Source organism: Condylura cristata, unplaced genomic scaffold (assembly GCF_000260355.1).
Source record: "Condylura cristata isolate star-nosed mole 26May11 unplaced genomic scaffold, ConCri1.0 scaffold00023, whole genome shotgun sequence".
Classification (NCBI taxonomy): Eukaryota; Metazoa; Chordata; class Mammalia; order Eulipotyphla; family Talpidae; genus Condylura; species Condylura cristata.
Window position 1 is genome coordinate 14395345 of NW_004567124.1, and position 27253 is coordinate 14422597.

Here is a 27253-nt window from a genome sequence, read left to right on the forward strand (position 1 = left end):
TACTTTTAACATTTTCAAACTCCATTATACTTGACACCTATCTTCTGCCTATGCTATGTTATAATCTTTTACTTGCCACAAATCATAGAGGTTTGTCACCTGGATTAATTTAGTGACTTATTTGGATTTGCACAATGTTCAAATATTGATAACTTTACTGTTTAGTAAAATCTAGAAAGGAATTATTCTACATGTATTATTATTGATGTCAGTCCACCCAAGAGATTGGCAGTTTTATATACGTTTTAAGGATTAGGTCCTATAATTAAAGGATAACAGATGCCCTGTTTTGTCTTTGTGTACCTCTGGAGAATCATCAACTGTCCGTTATACTAACAGCTAACTACATGTGGCTATGGCTAAATTATATTGAGATATAGTGTTAGGTATAAAATACTAAAATTTCAAAACTTAGAATGAAAAGAGGAAAACAGGATCTAAAATATTTAAGCAAGTTTTATTAATTACACATTAAAGTAGTAATATTTTTAAATATTAATATTTATTAAATTTAATTTCCTGAATTTCACTATTTAATGGGATTACTAAATAATTTTTAATGATTATTGTAGTTTGTATTACATTTCTGTAAGATATTGAGGCTTTAACACCTTTTCCCATAAACTGACAGATCTGAGGAAATAAATCTCATTATTTAGATTTTTTTTAAGATTTATTTATTTATGCATACAGAACTGGGGTACAGGCCAGAGATGCAGGGACACTGATAGGATTCACCATCAACAAAGTGGAGAGCAGAACAGGCAGATTAATTGAAATACACTGCAGAGGGGAGCAGCAGGTGGAGTCAGGAAAGGTCTGCCACACCATGTGGGTCACCTCCGGGGCTGGGGATTGAACTCATGTTGAAGTTGCTTTAGCTTTGTAGTGCTGTGCTTTAACCCGCTGTGTCACCACGGAGGGCCTGAGATTACTTACTTTATCCCTACTTGTTGTTTCAGTTTAACATCTATCTTATCTCTGACATAGTTTGCTCATAATGTAACATAAGAAGATACTAAGTTGGATGGCTGTATAACTTTCTGAAGCTTTGCAGGAAACTAGTTTTCCTCCCTGGTATCTACATGATTCTGTCTTATCCCATCTTTCAAGTTTTTTTTTTTGTTTTTTTTTTTAAATACTTTCTGTGGTTTTCAAGCAGTAAAACATAAGAGGGTTTTTTAAAGTTTGAAAAGAAAAAGCAAGGGTCTCAAAATCTCTTCTCCTAAAGGGAAAAAAATTACCCTCATACATGGGTCTCTATGTACATACGCTGTGTCACATTTCATCATTTTCATAAGCTCATTATCTGTTTTGTGGGTCAGGTCAGTCTTTGGAACCTGAGACTGTCTGTCCAGATCAGCACAAAAAGAATTGAAGCCTAGCAAAAGTGTATTACTTTGGAGCTGGCCAACCCATGTAGGCAATATCTAATTTTTTTATGGAGAAAGAAATTTCAAAATGATGAGAGAGGGAAGCACAAATCTTCTTGATTAAAATCCCACTGTATAATAGAGGCATGATTGTCAGGTACAATAGGAACATTTTCACTGGATAATGGGGCCAAATAAAAATCAACATATGACCTTGCACAAGTCATTTAATCTTTTTGATCTTTAGTCTTCTTACTATAAATGACAGGGATAGACTAGATTTAGTTTCACCTGACATTTATTAAGCATCTGCCACTTACTCTTGCAGTATGACTTTTATGTAAATTATCTTGTTTAATTTCACAAAAATAACTTTGGAAGTGCTATTGCATACCTCAAGAAAAAAGAGATTCATCTAAGCAGAGGACAAAATTGGAATTATTCTGTTCAAAACCATAGTTTTTTCCTACTACATGTGCCCACAGTGTTTCTTACTAGGTAAATGTATTGAAAGATTTTTTTACTTTAAAATGTGCATCATGTGAGCAAATGCTTTCATTTTATTTGATTTCACACTTGAATCCTGTTCACTATTTGCTCTTTTATTATCAACTGGAAAATTTCTTTGCACTAAAAAAAAAAAGGGCAAGTACATAGATTAGCACTAAAGAGAACAGCAGTATTTGTTCAATACCTTGCCTTCCCAAAGTACAGATATAATCCTTTTTAGAGCAAATTTTAACTTAAAGCAAGTTCAGTCTCAACATTTGAAACAATTGGCAAAAGTATGAATATGTCTACATGTGGAAAAAATGCAGGATGAAGGGAAATGATTGATTAGAAAAATGCCGTTATCATCTAAACTTGCAAATACTAACATTCAGTATTATTGGTTGTTTAGTAAATATTGATTAACTAGCTCAGTAGATATAGGTTATAATGGATAAATCTGTGATTTTAAGTTTTCTATGTAGTCTTTTAGAGTTAAGTCCTTTGTAAGTCTAATAGTAGCAAAAGTATTTTAGTTCTTAAACTGTCAAGTTTTCTTCGGAAAGTATGCACTCTGCATTTCTGAACTTTTATTTTGAATATTTTCATTGTTATGTAAAATAAAATATCAGTGATTCCTCATATCATTATTATTAGCTACAACTAGTGTATCATATATGTATGACCCCCATCTGAAACCTACCCACTGGTTATTTTAAAGGAAATAGTTATGATTATTTATTTCATCTGTAAATAACTATAGCTTTGTAATTACCCACCACTAAAATAGCAGTAATTTCTTTAATATCATCAAGAATACTGGTCAAATTTCCTCATCTCATTTTGTTTTTTTTCTTTACAGTTTAGTATTCATGCCAATGGTTGATTGCTCTTAATTTATACATCATCTTTTAAATGTTTTCCTGTAGATTTTCACTGATTAAAGAAACCTGACCGTTCATCACCCAGAGTTTCCCTTGAGTGTGTATTTTGCTGATTTTGTTTCCTACAGTGCTACTTAGCATATTTCTCTTCTGCTCTGTTTCCTTTATGTTGGTATTTAGGGCTAGTGGTTCAGTGGTAATAGATGTGGTTTATAGATAGACACGCTGCAGTACTTCAGCAGGAGTATGTATATCAGAAGCTAAGCTCCCTTTTGCTCCTATGAAGCTTGCCTCCTGACCTGTAGATCGCATGATGTTGTTCTGTTGAGGATCACTGAAACAAGTCTTCCTTACTCTCCCTTTCCTTTCTTTTCTAGTGTGCCCTCCTCTCGCCCTGCCTCCACCCTTCTCCTGATCTCTTATTTGACTTTCAGGTTAGGGATTACTAGGAAGAGACTATCTATTCACCTGTTGTGCGTCCTTGGATTATTTAATTAAGAGTATAGAAACCAAATGATCTTTATAGGAAGAGCAAATGTATAAGCATACTTGTAAACAGCTTTTGCAGTCGATCTAGGCTTCTTATGTCACCAAGAACCACTTTTCCTATAGGAAATCTAGAGTTTGCTGTATCAAATTCTCACTAAATTTTTGTGCCCTTTTACTTAGGTTTTAATGAACAGTCTAAGAAGACAGCATGGTAACCAAGTCATGATTTAAAAAATGGTTTTCTGGATTTTGAACCAGTGTAGTACCAAAAAGACCACATTCTCATCCCAGGGAAGAGAAAACAGAATTAGTATTCAGTTGCATCAACAGTATCTTTGTCTCCAGAATTTCAAAATTCTGGAAAACCTATCATCCTGCAATCTCCCTATTTGATTTGTATGGTTCTGGTGCTTAGTTTTTACCAAGTAGCTTGGTTTAAATACTTTTTCCTCATACTCCCATCCCTACCTTGCCTCCCTTTTGCTCCTTTTCCTTCCCTCATTCCTCCTTTCATTGATCACAGATTTTTTTTAAGCTTCATTTATTTATGCATACAGAACTGGAGTACAAGTCAGAGGTACAGGGGATGAGAGGATTCACCAAGACAGTGGCGAGCAGAACAGGCAGATTGAGTGAAATACACTACTGAGGGAAGCAGTGAGCGGTTCAGGGAGGTCTGCATGCTATGTGGACCACCACCAGGCTGGGGATTGAATTCATGCTGCAGTGGCTGCATAGTGTGCGCTTTAATCCGATACACCACCAGGGAGGGCCCTGACCACACATTTATGGTTGCCTTGTATGTACAATGGAAAACGCTGACCAATTTAGGAGATAGATTGACAAGACATATGCCTGTCTACCGGGAAAGAACGAAATAATGTGACCTACTGTTACCTTATTAGGTGTACGGGGGTAGAAATGCATCACTATGAATCTAGGAAAACTCAATCCCAATGTTAAAAGCAAACATTTAGAAGAAAAAGATCCCTCTGTGAACTAATAATAAGGAACAGTTTTTAAAGATAAGATACCAAAAGCACATCTCATAAAGAAAGATATCAATAAATTGAAATATATTAAAACAAAAGCTTTCTGAAAAACACTATAAAAAGAAACACAAACTGCAAATAAGCAAATATAATTGGGAAAAGATTGTTATCCAAACTATAAAGAGCATTCCTATAAGTAAACAAAGTAATAAAGGCAAACAATTAAATAGGAAAATGGAGGAAAAAATATGTGTAGGCAGTACACAGACGAAAGCTTAGTAGTCAGTAAACATATAAAAATGTTTAACCTTACTAATTCAAGAATGCATATTAAAATAACTACACATCAGATTGACAGATAGCTGTATTACCAGAGTTTGGAAAGGCTAAAGAAAAATTGTTCTCATTCACAGCTAATGGAATATACCTTGAAGAACAGTTTAACAACAATTAGAAAGTTGAAGATCAATATTTATAGGTGTGTGTATGTTTGTATATGTATATGGAGAAAAAATCTTGCAGTGTGTATAAAAAGTATTGCTTAATGTTCATTGCAGTTTTGTTTGTTACGGTTATAAAGCTGGAAATACTTTGAGTCCATCATTCAGGGATTATATAAATAAAAAGTGGCATGTTAAATAATGAAATACCATATGTGTGTGAGTTCATTAGAATTGAGTGCCTTAAATAACAAATTTATTCTCTCATATTTTGGGGGCCTAGAACTCTGATAATCAAGGTATTAGTGGGATTGATTCTTTCTGAAAGTATGAAGGATCACTTCCAAGTCTATTCTGGGCTTATAGATGATGATATCTGCATGTCTCTTCCTGTTATCTTCCCTCTTTATAAAAGTAGGCAAAAACTGTAAAAAATGACTATTTTAAAAACATTTGAGTTTATAAAAAGAAATAGAATTGGTACTTTCTGGTAAGATAACCAAAATTAATTTTTCATAATTTCATGTTTATTTTCCTTTGAGGTAAAAACTATATAACATGAAATTAACCACTTACAGGTACAGTTCATTGGCATAGAGTATATTCACAGTGTGGTATAACCATCACCTCTGTCTAGTTCCTGAACATTTTCATTACCCCAAAGTGAAATTACATATGCATTAAGCAGTCACTTCCCATTCTCATTCCCATTCCTGTTCCTTCATCTGCTGGCAAGCAACAGCCTGCTTTCTTTCTGTGGATGTAGATATTCTGGATATTTTGTGTAATTGGAATTATATAATATGTGACCTTTTATGTCTGCCTCCTTCAGCATAAAATTTTCTAGATGCATCCATGATTTAGCATGGATTGGTACCTCATTTTGTCTGTAGCTGAATATTCTTTTGTATGTATTATCATATTTTGCTTATCCATTTGTCTTTTGATGGACATTTGACTTGTTTACAACTTTTTGGTGCTTGTAAATTATTGTGCAAGTTTTTGTTTGAATACTCATTTTCATATCTTCAAGTATAAACCAAGGAGTAGAATTGTTGGTTCATATAGTCATTCTGTGTTTAACTTTTTGTGGAAATAGCAAACTTTTCCAGCCATAACAACTGGAAAAACAGCTATACTATCTTAGATTTCCACCAGCATATACATTGGTCACAGTGGCTCCATAACCTCACCAACAGATTAATATATATTTTTTTAAAGATTTATTTATTTGTGCATACAGAGCTGGGATATAGGCCAGAGGCTCAGGGGTGGTGAGAGGCTTCACCAGAGACAGAGTGAGGAGCAGAACAGGCAGATCGCCCAAATACACTGCTGAGGGGAGCAGCAGGCGGGCCAGGAGAGGTCTGCCACACCATGTGGTCACCTCCAGGGCAGGCGGGAATGGCCTTAGCTTCTCAGTGCTGTGCTTTAACGTTAAACCGCTGCGCCACCAGCGAGGGCCCCAGATCAATATTTTTTTTTTATTAAAAAGTTTATTTTTACATCATTTTGCACATTTTTTATTTCATCTCAATTGTAATCCCCACGGGTTTCCCATCACCAAATCACCCCTGTGCCACCACCATAGTCCCGTGCATTTCCCTCCCTCCCCCCCCGAGATCAATATTTTTAAAAAGTCATACTAAGAAAGCGAATTAAAATGGTAGTGTGATTCAGAAGGTAATTTCTGTTGCCATTATTTTACAGTTTCCTGGCTACACCTTTCAACCCTTGTAGAATTAACCACTATTGCTATGGGTTATTTTAAAACATAAAACTCAGATCACATTTGAGCAAACTGCAAATACATGCTTTACATTCATTAGTGACAAATACAGTATAAGATGAAAATATGCTTTACTATGCTGGATTGTTAGCTGAGTCATAATCCACAAAGTCTAAAGTCAATAAAATTTTTGACAAAAATAATTATTTGGTAGAAGAGGAAGCTAAGAATTTGATTTGTTTTGGGAAAAATGGAATCAAGTTTCTTCCAGTTGATGTATTGTACTGTATCTGCTCTATCTCAGATTTTTCCTTGGGTGACACCTAGTATCTATTACTCACATGTCTCTTTTTCTGCAACAGAATTTTTTTTGAAGATTTATATATTTATGCATATAGAACTAGGCCAAAGGTGCAGGGCCAGTAAGGGGATTCACCAGAGACAGAGTAGGGAACAGAACAGGCCGATCAGCAGAGCACACTGCTGATGGGAGCAGCGGGCAGGTCAGGAGGTCTGCTGCGCCATGTGGGTCACCCCCCGGGTTAGGGGATGGAACTTGCACTAAAGCAGGTATGGCCAGCTTGCAGTGCTGCATTAAGCCACCAGGGAGGGCTCTCTGCAACAGAATTTTGAATCTCATTTGTAGGAATTGAGAGTTTCTCTGAATTCAGACTTAGGTACCTTAAACAAATGTAGAAATAGTATTGAACTTTTAGATAGGGATAAATTTGATAGGGATAAGTGGGAGTCTCTTAGAAAATTATCTGTAATTAGCAGTTTATAAACAACTTGTTAAAACTGGAAACAGGTTTTGCAGTGTTGATAGCAAGCAAAGTCTCTAAATATTCTCTTAGGCATACTGTTACTTGCAATGTACTATACACATGCATACATACATACAAGCTTACATTACACACTATGTTTGGCCTACTAGTGCTAATTTATTTACTGTAACATATTTAAATCTGAAAAGGGGAAATTTACACGATTTTTTTTTTGTGAAATATTTCTGTGAAGTAAAATTTTTTAAAGCAAAATTTAGTAATAAGTGGCATCTCTTCTGTATGGTTCACTAGTGTAAAGTTTTACCTGACTTTACTTTGTAATTTGTTTAGAGAAAGCAAAATATGCCTTCTCAACTGTATCTTTTATCATTAAATTAATATATAAACCTTGCCTTTTTTCTACTCCATTTGGTCTATGATTAAAGTTTCACTTTATAACTTTGTGGTAATATGACTTGATATAAATAACTCATATACATAATTAGAATGTTTTATTGACTCAGTAATGCTATTCTGCCAGATTTTGGTACTGATATTTTTTTGTTGTTTTTCTCTAATAACAAAATGTCAGAGTGATACTATTAAAAATTTTACAAAAATAGTAACCTTTTAAAAATCCCTTTATCAAAAGTTTTAATGCATGTCAAATATAATTATCAGCAGCTTAGAAAAGTCAAAATATTTAGAAAAATGTTAATGTTAACCACAAGTGAAAATAAATTATTTGCAAGTAAAATTAATAAAATATTCAAAAATAAAAATGCCATTTGAACAATGTAATATTAAAAAGTTAATCATCTGTTTCAAAGGGCAGGCTCAAATATGCATCTGATTGATTCTTGATTAGTGAGTAGGTTTGTGCATATTTTTCTTGAGGATGTGAGTAAGTCTGAGTAATAGTGAAAAAATTTCTATTAGAAAATTTCAAATATTTCAGAGATATCCATAGATGATCTTATTTCTTAATTGATAATTTTGAGGGGTTTTTTTTAACATTAAAAAATCTCATATTTAATTTCTGGTTTGGGAAGAAATTTCAGATGCCTATAGTTGAATTAGTAAAAAAAAGGCTTTACAAGACTTGCTGAGAAAAACAATAGTTCCCCAACCATTAACTCACTGACCATCAGAGAGAAACCAAGTAGAATAAATACTACCTCCTGTCTTGCTCTCTTACTTTCTTCCAAAGACTGATAGTGACTGGAAACCAAGAGAGAGTGGGAACCTTATAGAAACATTGCATAAAGGTCAGCCTTCCAAGTTGTGGCACAAGGTGGAGAATAGATCTGTAAGGGCAAGCAGAAAACATCCACCTCTGAATGTTCTTTTTGAAAAATATAGAGAGGTATCCAGTTTTTACTTTTCACTTTTAAAGGATTAATTTTGTTTTTGTTTTTGCATTATCTTACTTCTTCCAAATAGGGATTTTGCATTCCATTTTTAAGAATATTTTGTCATTCATTTTAGAATTTTTCTTTCAATATGCTATATCTGTGTATACTTAACAAGAAGGCATAAAAGTTTATAGGAAGCTCTTTGCAAGTAGATGGATCTTATAGTGGGACCCACAAATTTGCATTTTTGAATAGTTCCAGGTAATGCTAGTCCAGGAACCTTTTAAGAATTACTTTAGGCAATAGATTAATTCACACCTTTGGAAGGAAGTAGACAGGAAAGAAGTAGAGGGAAAGTTAAGCTGCAATGCTAGAGAGTTCTGAAACTAGAATGTCCCATCAGAGTTATCTCATGTTGGGACAAGGAACTAGGCCTTTCTACCCCTATGTTGATTAACTGCTAGATGTGGACTGCCCTTTAAAGGAGATTTGACCTTGAAGAGTTAAGTTGTCTTTAGTCTAGGCAATTCCCATAGGAGACTGACAACTGAGGGCTTTTTGCTGGAGGCACTGTCAAAAGCTGATGCCAAGGCCCTTCTCTAGTGAAAACAGAAAATGAGGAGTAGTGTATTCGAATCCATATGTATTCTTTCCTACCCAGTGCCCAACCCTGTTTTGGTTCAACCACCTTACTAGTTTTTTCTTTCAGCAGAAACTAATATGCCTATTCTAAAACTTTATATAAATGGAATTATAAGCAATGAACTTTTCTGGATGTTGTCTTGGACTCAGTATAGATTCATCCATATTCTTCTTTGTACCAGAAGTTCTCACTTTGCTTTTTTTAATTGCTGAGCAGTCCTTTCTACAAATACACCTCATTTTTATCTGTTACATGGATTACCATTTGGATTGTTTTCATTTGAGGCTGTTATGACTAAAGAATCTGAACACTTGTATTAAGTCTTTTATGTAGACACACAACTTCATTTCTTTGATATATCCCTCTTTTATGAACTATATTCTACTTGTCTACTCATTCTTTGATTGGGTTTCCTGAATTTATTATTGAGTTGTAGGAATTCCTTATATATTCTAGGCATAATCTTTTGAAAGAATTTCATTCTTTCAGTTGGTAGCTTGTTTATTTTCTTAAATAAGCTTTTGTGGTGAATAGAAATTGATTTTCATGTTGATGGCATTTAATTAGTTTATTTGTCTTTAAATATTTGTCACTTTTGCATCCTAAGGTACCTTTGCATATGCTCAATTATGATATTTTTCCTTGATTTTTTCTGTATACTTAAGTTTTCATGGCTAATTTTGTGATCCAACACAAATTTTCATTAGACAGATCCATTGATCTATAGATGTTTCTAGTTATTCTATCAACATTTGTTGAAAGGATTTTTTTTAATCCTTGAATTGTTTTGGTACCTCAGTTACAAATCAGTTGATGGTGTTAATGTCAGCTATCATTCAAGACCAGTTTTTAATTGTATATTATGTTATTTTACTCTGGCTGCTTTCAAGATTTGCTTTTCGACTTTCTTTTTTTTCCCCTTCCCACTACGTGTGTCTATATGTGGTTTTCTTTGTAATTAGCCTGCTAGGTGTTTGCAGAAATTGTATTTTTAAGCTTGTCTTTTACAAAATTTAGGGAAATTTCAGTCTTCAAATATTTTTCTTTCTCATCTTTCCGCTCGAGCTGTACTGTACACATTAAACCACTTGATACTGTACTACAAATCTCGGATGCTCTTTATATTTTGGAAATTTTTCTTTTTTTACCCTTAGATTCAGTAAGATGTATTGATTTATTTTCCAGTTAAGTGACTTTTGTGCTTTAGCTGATCTTTTGCTCTTCTTTTAAGGTTATCCAATTAATTGTTCACTTTAGACATTATACATTTTTACTTCTAGAATTTCTGTTTTGGTTCTTTTTCAGAGCTTCCATTTCTAAACAAAAGTTCTGTGAGGTACATGCTTATTATGACTGTATTTTCCTGTAAATATTTGAACATATTTATAATACCTACTTTGAAACTTTATCTGCTAATCCTGGTATTTAAATTATTCAAGATTTGATTTTTATGATTTGGTTTCTGCTTTTTTTCCCCCTGAATGTGGGTCTCTTTACTGTTTCTTCATTATGGTATATTTTGCTTGCATTGTGGTAATATGTTGCAGTCTGTGGGTTCTGCTATTATCCACTGATTTTTTTTGTTTGTTTTTCTTTTGGTGGACGCTTCACCTACTAGATCCAGATTCCAACTTTATTCTATAATAGGCAGAAGTCTCAACTCAGATCTTTCCACCTTTTTAGCATTATTTTTCCTGGAAACCTTGTAAACTTCCCACATGAAGTTCATCGAAATAGTTGGATATAGCTTATATAGAAATTTGGTACAAATTCCTTTCTCGGATTTCATCTTTCACATTCCAGTTGCTCTGGCCACTCTGGTTTTGTTTTCCTCAGATTACAAGACAGCAAATTTCTGCTTTAGTCTTGATTATTCCTGTGTGGTGGATAAGTACCCCCTAGAAAATAATCTTATAAATTTACAAATCCTATACAGTGTTGTTCCCTACTTTTTTTTTTTTGTAATATTTATTTACTTATTCATACAGAACTGGGGTACAGCCAGAAGTTCAGGGGAGGTGAGAGGCAGACACAGAGTGGGGAGCAGAACAGACAGATCAACGAAGTACACTGCTAAGGGGAACAGCGGGTTGGTCAGGAGAGGTCTGCTGCGCCATGTGAGTCACCTTGGGGCAGGGGATCCAGCTCTCACTGACGCAGCAGTGTCTCGCTTGCAGTGCTGTGTCCTAACCCTTTGTGCCACCAAGGAGGGCCCCAGTTCCCAACTTTTAAGGATGCCTTCCCTCTAGTTTTTGCCTGCTTTTGTCACTCCCACTTCACCTTAGTGTTTTATATTTTGTCCAGAACATGTCATTGTTACACATGGTCAGGTTAACCTTGTCATTATCCCAAACAGAACACTATCTATAATACTGGAATATTGTGCTAGTTTAATTGAGTCAGTCAAAGCTTTGAATAGTCAAAGAATAGTCTAGGAATTATTAAACACCTCCTAAATATATATTACAACATATTGTATTAAAATTTTGAAGACACTCAGTGATAAATGGGTTTGATAAGTGAGGTAGTATCCTTTTGATATTTATTTGATAATGCTTGGTTATAGTTATTTTAAAAAACTCCAAAAGTTCATGAATACAAACTAGGGAGTATATGAGGAAAAGGAGCTTATTGGTTAAGGTGATGGAATTTGATTAGACTTCACCATAATTCCATTAATAATGATATAAAACTGATACATAAAATACTAAAAGACCTCAAGGCAGTTTACTCAGAATGTTGTGGATTCTCATCCCATGCTCAAGATAATATTTTGATAAATATACCCAAAATATTTCTGAAATACACGTATTTATATATGAACTTAAAATTAAAAAAGAGAAAATCATAGGTACCAGAATGGAACTTAGAAAAGTAAAGAGGAACTAAAACCTGAATGGCTTATAGTGGTTTTCATGACTTGATACAGACCTTAGATGCTGGGGATTGGTAATATTGGTGGGAAAGTCCGCACGTAATTGGACCTGTTCAACTATTTTACTTTGGTATAGCAGGGAAGAAATGCTTGTAAAGGATAGCATTAAGCAGAATTATAAAGAAAGGTAAGTGCTATGGGTGAAGAGTTTTAGAGACTGACAGAAAAAGCCAGTGCAAAGGCTTTCTACCCCTTCTTGAAAAGAGAGGAAGCCAGAGTGGGAGAACCTGAATGAGTGAGCTGGAGACTAGTAAAAGATGAGACTAAAAGGATAGCAGAGGACTGGATCATGCCTGGCTTTTTTGTCATTGAATTGAATTTGGAGCAAAGGATCAATGTAGTTTGGAGGAAAAAAATCACTGTGGCAGCTTTGCTGAGACTAGCACTTAAGTTAGTGGTGGTGAGTCAAGATAAAAGCCTGTTTGAAGGTTGTAGTAACACTTTAGACTTGAAGTAGAAACCAACATGGTGAGAAATGGTTGGATTTTGATAAAATACTTTACCTTTATCTGTAAATCACTCTTCAGAAAGACTTGTAGCTGCTAATGAATGATAAACTGTATAAGTGACCCCAAGAGATTTTAAGAACCAAAAAGTCTTATTTGGGATATGGGAAGGGGGTTTCTCTTACCTAAAGATGTCATTTCCTTTTCTAGTTTCTTTTAATCATTCTGAAATTTACACTTGAACTTAACCCATTCACACTTTGTTGTTTAGAAGATAAAACTTGAAATGTAGGTACAATTGTAAAATTTTGAGGTTACTGATTACATTTACTGAAGTGAGATTTAAATGTTTATTTTTAATTTCTCTGTCACTATCTGCAAGGGTAAATAACCCTTTTTGTTACATTTATTTGGCTCTAGAACCTTATTTCTTTTTTGCATAGAATTGAGTTGTAGGCCAGAGGTTCATGGGGAGGAGTGAGAGGATTCAGCAGAGACAGAGTGGGGAGCAGAGCAGGTGGATCTACTGAAACAAACTGCTGAGGGGAGTAGCAGGTGAGACAGGAGAGGTCTGCTGCACCATATGTGGGTCACCTTCCTGCCAGGATCAAACTCAGGCGATAGGCGAGATAGCAATGAGATATAACTCCTGGCCTTCCAGGGAGGCCTTCTATAACCTTTTAGTAAATGATAATTTGGTATGTAACATCTTTTAAGTTAATTATAAACTATGTCAGTATTTTGTATGGTTTCCTTGAATTTTCATTTGAATGTATTCTAAAGTAAAATCCAACACACAGTTAAATATTTTTAATCCTAGCTTCATTTAATATAGTAATAATTATATGTAAATTATGTATAAAGTAATACATAGTTACTTTATTTGTTATTTATTTCTAATTATATTCACCCCCTCTAATTTATTGTCATATTAATCTGTGTGTGTGTGTATGTGTGTATAGAAGAGCTGGGGTGTAGGTCAGAGGTGAAGGGTGAGAGACAGATTGGGGAGCAGAACAGATGGATCTGCTGAGGAGTGCAGCAGGTGAGACAGGAGAGATCTGCTGTGTCATATCATTTAGCTCCCTTGCTGGGGATAGATCTCACCTCATAGTGGTGTGGCACTGAGACTTAACCATAGACCACCAGAGGGACACTATTGTTTTAATCTTTATTATCACTGTTAGTTCTGCAGAGGATGGGAGATTTTTAAAGATTTTTTTAATTTATTCATACAGAACTGGGGTATAGGCCAGAGATGTGGAGGGTGAGAGAATTCACCAGAGACAGAGTGGGGAGCAGAACAGGCAGATGAACAAAGTACATGCTGAGGGGAGCAGCAGGCGGGTCAGGAGAGGTCTGCCGCGCCATGTGGATCTCCTCTGGGACAGGTGAGGATGGAACTCATGTGGAAGTGGTTTCAGCTTCTTAGTGCAGTGCTTTAACCTGCTGCGCCACCAGGGAGGGCCGGATGGGAGATTTTTTTAAGATTTATTTATTTATGCATACAGAACTGGGGTACAGGCCAAAGCTGCAGGGAGGTGGGAGGATTCAACAGAAACAGAGGGGGGAGCAGAACAGGTAGACTGACGAAGTAGTGGGCGGGTCAGAAAAAGTCTGTCCCATCCTGTGTTTCACCTCAAGGGCGAAGGATCGAACTCGCACTGGAGTGGCTGCGACTAGCTTGCAGCCCTGCGCTCTAACCTGCACCACCACGGAGGGCCCGGGATGGGAGATTTATGTTTGCATATTGGGAAACAGAACAGATAGAGGAGGGTAAGATAAATCTACTTCATAGCAGTCTTTAATACTACATGTATTATAGTTTTTTTTTAATGTTGGCAGATTGGCAGACATACAGTAAAAATCCTAGTGGGGGGGGTAATGCACAGGACTGTGGTGATGACACATGGGTCTGTGGTGATGGTACACAGGTGAATTGATGATGGAAAGTCCACAGGGATTACAACTAAGATGAAAAAAGGCACAATAATGTAAAAATAAACTATTATTTAAAATGACATCATAGTTCATCTAACTTTGTGCCCTGTTTAGGTAGTACTATTTGTTTAGTAAAATAATACATATGCAACTTGTATAGTATTTAAAGCTAGTTTATTTAAAACTTCTACATATCATAATTTAATAATAGTAGGTTGTTAGAAATTAACTAAGAAACTAAATGTTCTGATCATGCTTCAAATTTAGTAGAGACAGTGGGGTGTAGATTTTGTTGCTTTTTGAAAATGCTGTTTTAGGGTAAAATGTCTAATCCTTTTTAAAAATATTTATTTATTTATGCATACAAGAACAGGGGAAGACGTCAGAGGTACAGGGAGGTGAAAGGATTCATTAGAGAGTGAGCAGGGAGCAGAACAGGCAGATTGACTGAAAATACACTGCTGAGGGGAGCAGCAGGTCAGACAGGAGAGGTCTGCTGTGCCATATAGGTCACCTCCGTGGTAGGGAGGTGCTGCAGTGTCTATGGATAGCTTCATACTATTGTGCTTTTAACTCATTGTGCTTCCAGGGAGGGCCCAGAGAATGTCTAATCTTTTTCTTTTTTTTATTGATTGATGCATACAGAGCTGTGGTACAGGCCAGAGGTGCAGAGGGTTGTGAGAGGCTTCGCCAGAGACAGAATGGGGAGCAGAACAGGTAGATTGACAATGTATACCACTGAGGGGAGCAGCAGGTGAGACAGGAGAGGTCTGCTGCACCATGTAGATCACCTCTAGGGCCAGGATCGAACTAGCACTGAAGCGGCTTGTCCTAACCCATTGCACCACCAGGGAGGGCCCAGAATGTCTTATCTTAATAGATTTTTTTTTCAGAGTAGAAAAGACTAATTACCTTATCTCAGAATATTTCAAATATTTAATAACTTTATCGGTCTTACTAACCGAACTTTCTTTTTCTTTTAGCAAAACTGTACAATCTAAAGTGGACTGCATTTTGGTAAGTAAAATAACTAATTTTAAAGTTGTTCTTAAAGGAAGTTTGTATTACCTCTAAGCAAAACATTTTTCTAGAGTGAACATTGATTTCAAATATAACACATTTTAATGAGTAAAATTTGGCATTTAATTAAAACTGTAGGATGTCCTATATACAAGCTATCTAGATACTTTATTATAGCTAATCAATAATGAAATATAAGGATATTTTTCTGTTCTGATTTTTTTTTTTAAAAAAAGATTTAAGGTTTGATGGATTAATTTTGTAGTGATAGAGTATTTCTCATGTTTGGGCTGCTAGACAAAGACTTCAGTTAGTAGTTTAGAAATAGGTTGTACTGATCATACACTTACAAGAATTTACTTAAATAAAACCTTTTTAAAAATGCTCCTTAGGATAGTTTTTGTTGCTGCATGTTTAGATTGATAGTCTCGAAGAAGTAAAGCCACAGTAGACTGTGAATTTATACTGTAGTTATGTAGAATTTGAATTTAGTCTCTAGTTATGGTTTCTTAGTTCTTAAACATGGCAGGAAAAAGCCTGAAATTCTTGGGCTACTTGATTAATACAGAAATCTCTGCTAATGGATTGACTCTGCACTGTTAGATTTCTCAAAGTGTCAGTGTAGTTAATCCTCGTTCCCTACTTGTGACTTAAGAACTTTCTTATTCGGATTTGGATGTTACTTATGAGTTAACTTTTAGGGACATGGAGGGGAAGATGTTTTAGTGTCAAATGCTGATATAGTATGCGGTACTTTATTAGCTTATAGTATTGTTAGCTCTTATTAGGCGAATAAATAGGAATAGTTCATAGCAGATGAGACAGTTTGGTCTTTAGTGTTTTTCTAACTTAATAGCTGAAAAAGAACTTGGTAGGTCCGTTTTTCTCTTTCCCTTTCACAATATCCCTCTGAAGTAGGTAGGCAATCTTGTTATCTCCCTTTTGCACATAGAAACTGATTTTTTTTTTAAGAAACTGATGCTTTTATATTTAGTACAGAGATAATTTATGAACACTTTCTGCCAATGCTAGACTTAAGGTATATAAAATTAAAACATATTCCCTGCTCTCAAGAAATTCAGTCTGTTGTTAAAATATATTCAACACGGCCCTCCCTGCTGGCACAGCAGGTTAAATAAAGCACTGCACTGAGAAGCTAAAGCCACTTCCGCATGAGTTCGTTCCCCTCTTGCCCCGGAGGTGACCACATGGCACGGCAGACCTCTCCTGGCCCTCCAGCTGCTCCCCTCAGCAGTGTACTTCATCGATCTACCTGTTCTGCTCCCCACTCTGTCTCTGGTGAGGCCTCTCGCTGCCCCTGAGCCTCTGGCCTATAGTTCTGTATGTACAAATAAAAAATAAAATCTTTAAAAAAAAAAATCTTTGTCTCTAAAATATATATATATATATTCACAGTGCTACTGTAAGGCCTAAGAAGATGGTGATTGAACATGGAGAGGTGCCTCCAACCACCAGAACATTTTCTTTCCCAACTCTCAATCTCATTATTATCCATCATGCTGTAATTATGGCACAGTACTATATATTAGACCCTGTTCTGGGTAGCAGACCACACAGTGATAAGCAAAACAGAGTTCCTAAGATCACCTGCTTTCTTTTGAATTAATGAAAAATTACTCAATTTTTTTTCTCTTCATTGAGGAAATAGAAGCAAAAAAAAAACAATATAAATTATTTTGAAAAGCATTTGTAAGTGCTAAATAAGAAAAAAAAATCAAAAATCTTTCAAATACTTTTTAAGTAGATACTGATACATGTTTAATGTATAACTAAATGGTATAATTTCTATTCTTTTGAATCTTAAGTTTTGTTGAATGAGGTAGGCATTAAATGAATGGTCAAATGAGTGTTATTCTAAAAAATGAGAAGTGATGGTAAATAGGGTAATCTTCACTACGTTAATCAGAAAAGGCCTCTTTGAGTAAACGACTTTTGAGGGGGAGAACTCAATAATAAGAGATCATCCTTGTGTGGTGATATGCCTGTTATTATAAACTATACAGAATGAACAGTAAGTACAAGATTTTTGAAGCAGGACTGAGTTTTATGTATTTCAAGAATACAAAGACCTGTGTGCTAGAAATTACAGTGAGCGGGAAAGAGGTTTAAGGACCAGTTTAGTAGGTCTTTTAGCTATGGCGAATAGTGTGTAGAAAACCAATTATAGAGTTTTAAAAAGGAGAACAATGTAGACCAAATTTTAAAATTAACCTGTTTATGACAAGTGGGCTGTAGAGGGACAACAGTGGACTCAGGCAAACCAATTAGGCTCTTACAGAATTCCAAAAAGAATGCAGGAGTCTTACTGAGAAGATAGCAGTGGAAGATGGAAAAAAGATAGATGGATTCAAGGCAGATTTCAAAAAAAAAAAAAAGGCCAGGAGGCCTTGCTTGTTTATGGATTGAATGGAGAAGGAAAAACAGATTAACCAAGGACAATTCTTCTCAGTTTAAAGAATTTTCATTAATATTTTGTGAAACAGTTTTGCATGTAATGAATTCTGTTGTTCTGTATTTATTTCGGAAAGTCATTTTACCTTCAGCTTTACTGGATATAGAATTTTTCTTTAACAGATTTCTTCTTTCATTGTTACAAATATGTAAATCTTTTGTCTCCTGCCTTTGTTTCTGATGCAACTTCACTATCTGTGTTACTTATCTGTACATGTTTCTGTATATTCATTCACTTACTTGTTTACTCATCTGCATAATCTTAATTTGGCTATTGTATGTGTAAGTTTGGATCACTTTGTGTTTATTCTGCTTTGAATTTGATAAGCTCATATTACTGGTTAATTTAACTCTGGAAAGTTTCAGCCATTACTTATTCAAATACTTTTTGTTTCCCTTGAAGTCTTCTTTTCTTATATAATTCACATTATGTATATGTTGAAAAGACTTAGTCTCTGAGTCTGTTAATTTTTCTTTGATTATTTCTCTGTCTTCCTCTAGTTTCTCTATTAAGATTTCCTAGTACTTGGTTTGTCAGCATATTCTCCTTTTTACATTTAAACACAGATTCCCCTCATCTTGATAGAACTACTGTCCAAACCAGGTAAGATAAGTGATGCAAGCAGAGCATTTATGATGATAAACTCTGTTTTTAACTAAAGTTCAGCCATTTTTAGTGACCAAACTACACTCAGCTTGTTTGCCTTTAGTCATCTTTCAAAGCCCTAAAATTTCTCTTTTTGACCATTTAGCATCACTTAATAGTTATTTGCAGGGGAGGATTTGCTGACCTCTTCACTCCACTTTGTCCAGATACCTCAACCTTCTCAACAAAAAAAAATTATTATTTTCTAGAAATTTTGTGGTTTAGCTTTTTCTATTAGTTCTCTGAACCATTTGATTTCAGTGAATTGCATGTTTTAGAATGAGTGGCAATATTTAACTTTCCCCTAATCAAAATCACTGTGGATAGGTCTTTTCCTAGATTTTTAAAAAAATATCAACTGCTATCTCTGTCCTTAATCTACACCTTAGCTTTATGGAAAATCTTTGGGTCAGGTAATGGGTTCAAATTGTTTTGGCATCTCCATACAAACTTTCCTTTTGTATTTATGCATATAGGAAGTGGGGTATGGGACAGGTGAGAAGATTCACCAGAGTGGGGAGCAGAGACTGAAATACTCTGAGGGTAACAGTGAGCCAGAAGGGAGAGGTCTGCTGTGCATTTGGGTCACCTCGAATTTGTGCTGCAGTGGCTACAGATAGCTTCATAGTGCTGTGCTTTAACCCATTGCATCACCAGGGAGGGCCCTTTTGTATACATATAAAGTTTTTCTATCCATAAAAGCCAACTCTACTGGAATTTTGATTAGGGTTACTCTGAGTTAACTTGGCGTTAATTGACATCTTCATGCAAACCTTTTAATCCTTTTATACCGTATATCTTCACATTTGTTGATTCTTCCATAATCTGTCTCAGCCATTTTTTGAAGTTTTCTGTGTATAGGTTTTGTGTATATTTTGTTGAAAATATTCTCATATACTTGAAGGTTTTGGATGCTATCATAGATGGCATTTAAAGATGTTTATTATCCATTGTCTTAAATTGTTAATATTTATTTTGACCTTGTAGTCTGTAAGCATACTAAATTCACGTTAGAGCTGGTAGCATTTATTAGTGACATAAGAGTGAAGGTGTTAGGATTTTTTTACTTACTCAGTCTTACTGTCCATGAGTAAATAATAGTTTAATTTTATTGCAATTTAAGTGTTTATTTATTTTTCTCACCTTATTATACTGCTTAGACCTCCAAAACAATGTTAAATAAAGTTGGTGAGAAATTCCCTTTCCTTGTTAATCTTGGAAGTAAATCATCTATACACTCATTCACCTTGTAATATTAGTTATTTTTTCATGGTTGGATGCTGTTTTCAAGTTAAGTATACTCCCTTTTGTTCTTACTTTGCTAAAAGACTTTTATCATAATACATACACTAGATTTTAAGTGATTGGTCTGTACTTGTTGAACTAATTAACATAGTACTTATCCTTTATTCTGCCAGTGTGGTTTTTGAAAAGTAAACAGCCTTACATTCTTATGATGAACTCAACATGATCCATTACAGTTCTATATATTGCATTGTATTTTTGTAAATTCTGCATTGGACTTGGCTATTTGTTGTTGCATATATTTTGTTACCATTTAGTTGGTGAAGCTGAAAAGTATTGCTTCAATATCAGGTTCTCCAATGCATTCAACCTTCTATGTACCTAGTGAGTTTTTTACCACTGTTCTCTGTGGAAACAGTTTCTAACTTCTTAACCCCACCTCTTATTCCACTTTTAGCAATGATCTCATCTCTGAGAAAATAGAAAAATAAAAGTGTAGTTGTTCCACAGAATTAACACTTTTTATTTCCAATATGATTGTTCTTTTCTACCCCTGGTCTTATCTTCTCTTTTCTGTCTGTCAGAAGACTGATCTCTTTCTGCCTAGCTCTGGAATTCTGTCTCTTCCTATCAGAATTCAAGTCTCTCCTGACTTTTATTCTCTCATTTCCACATTAACAGCTAGATGTTTAATATTCAGCACACAGCCTTTCTCTAGATAACCATCTGCCTTCCTTTTGCAAGAAGAAAGTCCTTTTATATCCATATCTGTAACTTACCAGGAAAAATCTGTTTAATACTAGAACGCTCTGACTGACCAGTATTCCAAATGAGAAAGTTATTGACAGTTACTTGTAGGTTTAAAGAAAATTCACTGTTAGAAATCCCACTCACCCTAGCAGGCTGGTTGACTTGATATATATAGCAGTATCAGTCCACATGAAGAAACTCTTAAGAAAGAACCCAAAGAGAGAGTCTAATCTCACATCTCAAGGAACTAAAAAAGGACCAAAAATTCTAAAAACCAGTGGAAGAAAGGAAATAAAATTAGAATAGAAATAAATAAAACAGAATTTTAAAAGACAATTCAAAAGATCAGTGAAACCAAAAAGCTCAATCTTCACAAAAATAAGAAAACCTCTAGCCAGGCTCACAAAGAAAAAAAGGAAGAAAAATCCAAATATATAGGATCATGAATGAAAGGGAAAAATTACAATAGATACACAGAAATCAAGAGGATAGTGATTACAATGAACATTTAAATATACACAGATTCAACAGTCTAGATAAAATGAACATAATTCTTAGAATCCTACAACTACATAAGGGAAGGCCTTAGAATCCTACAACTACCTAAGGGAAAGCCAAACACAGAGGAAGTAAAAAACCTGAACAAACCAATTACAAATAAGGAAATTTGAACAGTAATCAAAGCCCTGCCAAAAAAAAAAAAGCCTAGGACCTGATGGTTTCACAAGCTAGTTCTCCCAAACACTCCGGATGAACTAAGGCCTATTCTGCTAAAATGCTTTCAAAAAGTTAAGAAAAAAGGAGTACCACCAAAGACATTGTACGAGATCAATGTTACACTACTACCAAAACTAAATAAAGAACCACACATACACACAACTATAGACCAATCTCCCTAATGAACATGGGTGCTGAAGTCCTCAATAAAATCTTAACAAACCAAATCCAGCAGCAATGCATCAAAAGGATTATATACCATGATCAAGTGGGATTTATCCCATGGACACAGGATGGTTCAACATCCAAAATTCAATTAATGTAATTCACTACATTAACAAAAAGAAAAATAAAAACCATATGATTGTATCAGTAGGTACTAAGAAAGAACTTGGCTGCTCACTGTTTTTCAATATAATACTGGAATTCCTAACTAGAGCATTTAGGCAAGAGAAAAACATAAAGGAATCCAACCTCGGAAAGAAGAGGTAAAGCTATCATTATTTGCAGGTGATATAATAATATAATGAGCCCCACTCCCCAAAAACTGACAGTAAAGCTAATCAAAGCAGTAAGCCATTAGTTAGTAGTTGGTTACAAAATCAATACACTAAAATCAGTAGCCTTCCTATATGCAAGCAATCAGTCTAAAGAGGAAGGAATTAAGAAAATCATCCTATCTACAGTTATACAACAAATAATTACCTGGGAATAAACCTAACAAAGGAGGTGAATGACCTCTACAAGGAAAAGTATAAAGTATTGTTAAAAGAAATAGAAGACACAAGGAAATGGAAAGAGATTCTCTGCTCATGGATTAGAAGAATAAGCATCATCAAAATGGCCATCTTACTCAAAACAATATACAGATTCAGTGCAATTCCAATAAAAATCTAAATGACATTCTTCAAATAAATAGAAAAAAATATTACAAAATTCATAGGGAATCACACACACAGACACAAACCCAAATAACCAAAGCTGTCCTAACAAATAGGAAAGAACAGAACTACTATACTCCTAGACTTCAAACTATGCTACAAAGCCAGAATAGTAACAAAAGCAGTGTGGTGCTAGGACAGAAACACACAGACCAGTGGGTTCAAATTGAAAGCCCAGAAATAGGCGCCTTTCCTGGTGATGCAAATAAATCTTTCAAAAAAAAAAAATTGAAAGCCTAGAAATAAACCAAACATATATGATCAACTAATGTATGATATACCCTAGAACAAAGAATGTCTCTCCAATGGATGGTGTTAGGAAAACTGAACAGCCACATACAAAAGAATATAGACTACTATCTATTGAGTATCTACATACTCAAAATCAATGCAAATGGGTAAAAGACTGGGATATAAGTCTTGAAATAATAAAACATCAAGAAGAAAACAGGAAAAAACCTCTGTGACATAAATTTCTTTAAACATCTTTGAGCATTTGTCTCCATAAGCAAGGAAAGCAAAGAAGAATACAAGCAGTTGGGACTACATTAAACTAAAAGGCTTCTGGTACAGCAAGAGACAGCAACCATATAAAGAGATACCTTATTGAATGGAAGAAAAATATTTGTACATCATACCTCTGATAAGGGACTGATATCAGAGATCTACAAAGAGCTTAGGAAAACAACAGCACAACAGAAAAGCAAACAACTCAATCAAACAGTTGTCAGAAGAGAAACAAAAACACTGTCCAAAGAAGAAGTGCAGATAACCAACAGACATATGAAAAATTGTCAACATTACTCATTAGGGTAATGCAAATCAAAACCACAATAATATAGCACCACACACCTATGAAAATGGCCCATATCAGAAAAACTAAAAACCAAAAACATTATCCCTAAAAGAAAAAAGGCATCATAGTTGATAGAAATGTCACTAAATTTGTAAACCTATTCCTTCTGGATCTTGGTTAATAATTTGGGAACTTCCTCAAACAGTGCCTTCCACTTGTCCAAATCTTCACTCTCAACAATAGTTCCAGCATCTTATTGATCAATAGCGTTGTAGAGTTCTACTCTTTTCAGTCTGGTTTTAAACATGAGTGATAGTACTGTAAGACTGGTGCTGTGTATCTAAAACAGGTGCTGTTCTGTTCCAGTACCAAAAACTTACCCATTCTTGGCATAACGCATAGAGTTAAACTGCATACACTTGACACATTGGGTGATGATGACCTCTCAGAGCAAGATTCTGGCAAGTCGTAATCTTGGTGACATCATTGCTTAATAAAGACCTTTCAGTGATTTCTAGCTTAAATGAAGACCGAAGAGAGTTTGAACTTCATTTTCATCTGCTTTATAAGACTGCATAACACAATACCTCCCATTTTTCTTTTCAGAAAGTCGTTGCAAAGCTTTTTCATATGCTGGGGCAGTAGTATCATCAGATAACTTTGGCAGTAGGGACATCAGATAATAAGGAATAAAGTCACCAAATGAAGACATCCTATCAGCCCATCTTGCTCTTGCATATGCAGTTGAGATGGGTTTAAAGGTGTTGCATAGATAATGGACCATACTTTGGCCTCATCTTCACTGAGTGGAATTCCAGCAGCAGCACCTGGAATTTACATGTTTAAAAGCAGCAGCAGCAGCAGCTGGGATGCCTAGAGCATTCATAGCATCACACAAGTTTATAAATCTCAGGACTCATAAAACTGTGATGGAAAGCTTGGGATTCAGAATAAATAACCTGGCAGGAGTTTGATGAGGGTTCATTCCACACCTCAAGAGCATCTGAGATATTCCTTTACTTCTTTGTTTCATTTATTGTACCATATGACTAATAGCCATCATGACTAACTAGTGTCTTGTTTCATTGGTGCCCTTACGGTCAGAGTCTGCCTTTCAGTGGACACAGCCACACGGTCCTCTGGCTAACACACAATTGACACTCGACTTTGGTTTTGGGCTGCTGCTCAGTAGGGTGACTCCATCAACATTGGTCTAACCAACAACTTTTCCAGCAGCTACATTTGGAAAAGCCACAATCTTCACAAAGGGATACAAATTACAAATGACAACTCATAAGATTGAAATAAAGTATGGCCAGGTCAGCATTGTCTTCTGGGATATTATGAGCCAAAATGCCAGTGTGGACTATAGGATGCAAGGTTTTTACATGCCATGCCCCTCTTAACATTTCAGGATATCCTGTCTAAGTTCTAAGACATTGCTCATGGCTAGACCAGTATCCCTGGGAGCTTTTGCAGTCCCTCCAGAAGTTACCAAATTCAAACCCACAGCAGTTAGATTTCTGGCAAATTCTGCAAGGCCAGTTTTGTCAGACACACTAAGTAAGACAAACTGGATGAGTGCCATCACTGCAGGTAGCAGAATTCCAGAGAGTCTGGATTTTAAAACATATGGTTGCTTAGGAACCAACTGGATAATGAGGCAAACCTAGTCCAGCAAGTCTAAACATTCTGGTGCTTACTAAACAAACACTTTTGGTCCTGAAGGAAATCAGCTATAGATGCTATAGACCAAAGAAGCTAAACTGAAAAACCACTGGATAAATCTATTCCACAGAGGTGTTTTATTTAGCCCCTAAATTTTCAAAGTGGTTTCATAAATCCATATTGGAAGGTTCACAGAAAAAAATAGATGTCTCTTTTCTCTTGAGAACTTAGGATGCTCAACACTAATTTCCACATGACAACAGTTGGCTGGACCTAAGTAGCAGTTATCCTGTCCATACAGGACTTATGCTCTCTAATTTGCTCATTTCCTGACAGACATTTAAGTTAGTGCCTCTTTTGGGGCAAGGTTCATTACAATGTGTATAGAATAGATAAAGAGAAAACAATTACTCTTTTTGTCTCAGTTACATGGATTCTTTCTACTGTTAGCTCTTGGTCTGGCTGGCTGTTATTAGAGCCAGTCAATAGAAAGCAAAAACTAGGCTAGAACAGAGAAAGATGATGATGTTCAAAAGTCTTTACTATTATATTAGCCACTATACAAAACCTTTAATCTTCTTCACAATGATGCAGTCCGTGACCACCTTTTTTTTTTTTTAACACCTTCCAATTATTTCTCTTCATAGTACTTATCATCCATCATCCCCATGTAGTTTTATTTTTAAATGTTGTTGATTGTCTACCTGGTATAAAATGTAAGATTATACCTTAAAACATAGTAGGCAGTTAGTGCTGGATGAATGAAGGAGTGATAGCATTTACTTTTTAAACCTTTCAAGCCTGTCATGTGGCTGTTGTTTTAAAACCATGTGCCTACTTCTCAAGTGTTTGAGTGAGAGCTAAGAGACACCCAAATTACTAGGATATCTGCTTCCTGAGAACAGGCTATGAATACTACTACTAAAACAGGGGCACTTGGTAGGTAGGGATGGGATATCTGATAGAGCAAAATGTCCCCACCTGCTCAGACTCTAAGACAAGAGAGCCCCCCAAAAGGCCAAAATCCAAAATACAACACCTACAAAGTAGGGGCCTGTGGGCTATAATCAAGCAAAGGACAAACCATTGTCTGTGTGTTTTCACTGCTGCACACAATTACAAGAGATCTTAGCTTAGGGTCCAGAAACAACCACCATAGGGTTTGTTCTACAAACAGGAAATAAGGAGCTTACTGTAGCTTAAGAAGCTGGCTACCTCAATCAGATAGTGTCACTGATGGTCACAATGGTCACCGGGAGTGCTAGACAGCACTGGCCAATAGTGATGGTCACTACTTATCCACCAGAGGTGGTATCAGAGACACCGAGTGTTAACAGCTCGAGTTGTTGGGCTACACCAGCAACAAACATGAGCTCTTTAAGGCTGGGACCTCTGCTGCTTCTTTCAGGCAATGTCAGAAACAGGACTGGAGATCCTGTCTGACAGAAGTCTTCAACTTTTCTTCCCTCCTTTGAAGTAGGCTGCTGGATGCTTCTTTTTTCTTCTTTCTTCAGAGGCTGGAACTGTCTGTCTCTTTCTTCTGAGGCTGGATCTCTCTACTTTAGCTACATCTGACTCTGGCTTAAATACTTTTTCAAGCTGCCCCACCCGCAAGTCTGATTGGACCATTTTTCAATCCTGTGGCTGATTGATCCATTCCACAACCCAGAAAGTACAGGTTGCATAAAAGGACTCTGAAAAGCAACTGTCACAACTGATTTGTGATAGAGAAGCAGGATGAGAGAACATCACTGCTGCTGCTGGCTCCTGCTGCTGAGGTGGTTGGGTTCTGGTAACATTCCCAGAAGTAAATTTCAGTAACTCTCCCAAGGAACCATTCTTAACAAGAGGCATACCTCCTCTCCTGCCCCCTAGAAATATATGTCATTGAGGAGGCATATATGTGGGGTGTACAGTTTGAAAAGACTGTTTTCCTCCTTTTCTGGTAAAGTTGTGCTTTCTCACAACATGACATCCTTGAAAGCTAAATGATGACCAGGTTCAACTTACAGACTTGATTTAAACAAAGATTTTGTTATGCGTATCTAGTTAAAATACAGTGTGGCTTGAAAAAGGCTCATTGTTAAAAAAGGAGATAGGGAATTTATCTGTGTGTGTGTGTTGTAGCATTGGTGTGACTTAGTAAAGACATCTGAGAGTATGACATTTTCCTTTTAGTTATTTTGTGATGAGTAGATTTCAAAATGAAGAGTATTTTTGCATAAAATTTCACAGGGGCGGGGGTGGAAATACTTAACAAAACCACCAGATTTAACTAGGTGATTTTGTTTTGCTTGAGTATCACAAAAAGAAATAAACTATGCAAGGCTGTGCCATTTAAGGAATGTTGACTTATTGTTCAGATGGATGGATGGATGTTATATATAGTATGCATATTACATGTACTAAGCACACATTATTTTTTTCAAGCTTATTATAGGAGAATAATACAGTTACAATATTTGTTGGTTGTTTACTTCCTAATAGGTACTTAAGTGGACTGAAGTGCCATTGCCAT

General features: G+C 35.6%; 1 protein-coding gene across 1 annotated transcript in view; it reads left to right on the forward strand.

The window, feature by feature from the left end:
* The window catches only part of RFX7 (regulatory factor X, 7), a 91694-nt gene that overhangs the window by 25981 nt on the left and 38460 nt on the right, over nucleotides 1-27253 (forward strand). Inside the window, exon 2 of the mRNA XM_004687765.2 lies at nucleotides 15464-15497. Coding sequence (XP_004687822.1) covers nucleotides 15464-15497 — 34 coding nt within the window. The remainder of the gene's footprint in view (nucleotides 1-15463; nucleotides 15498-27253) is intronic.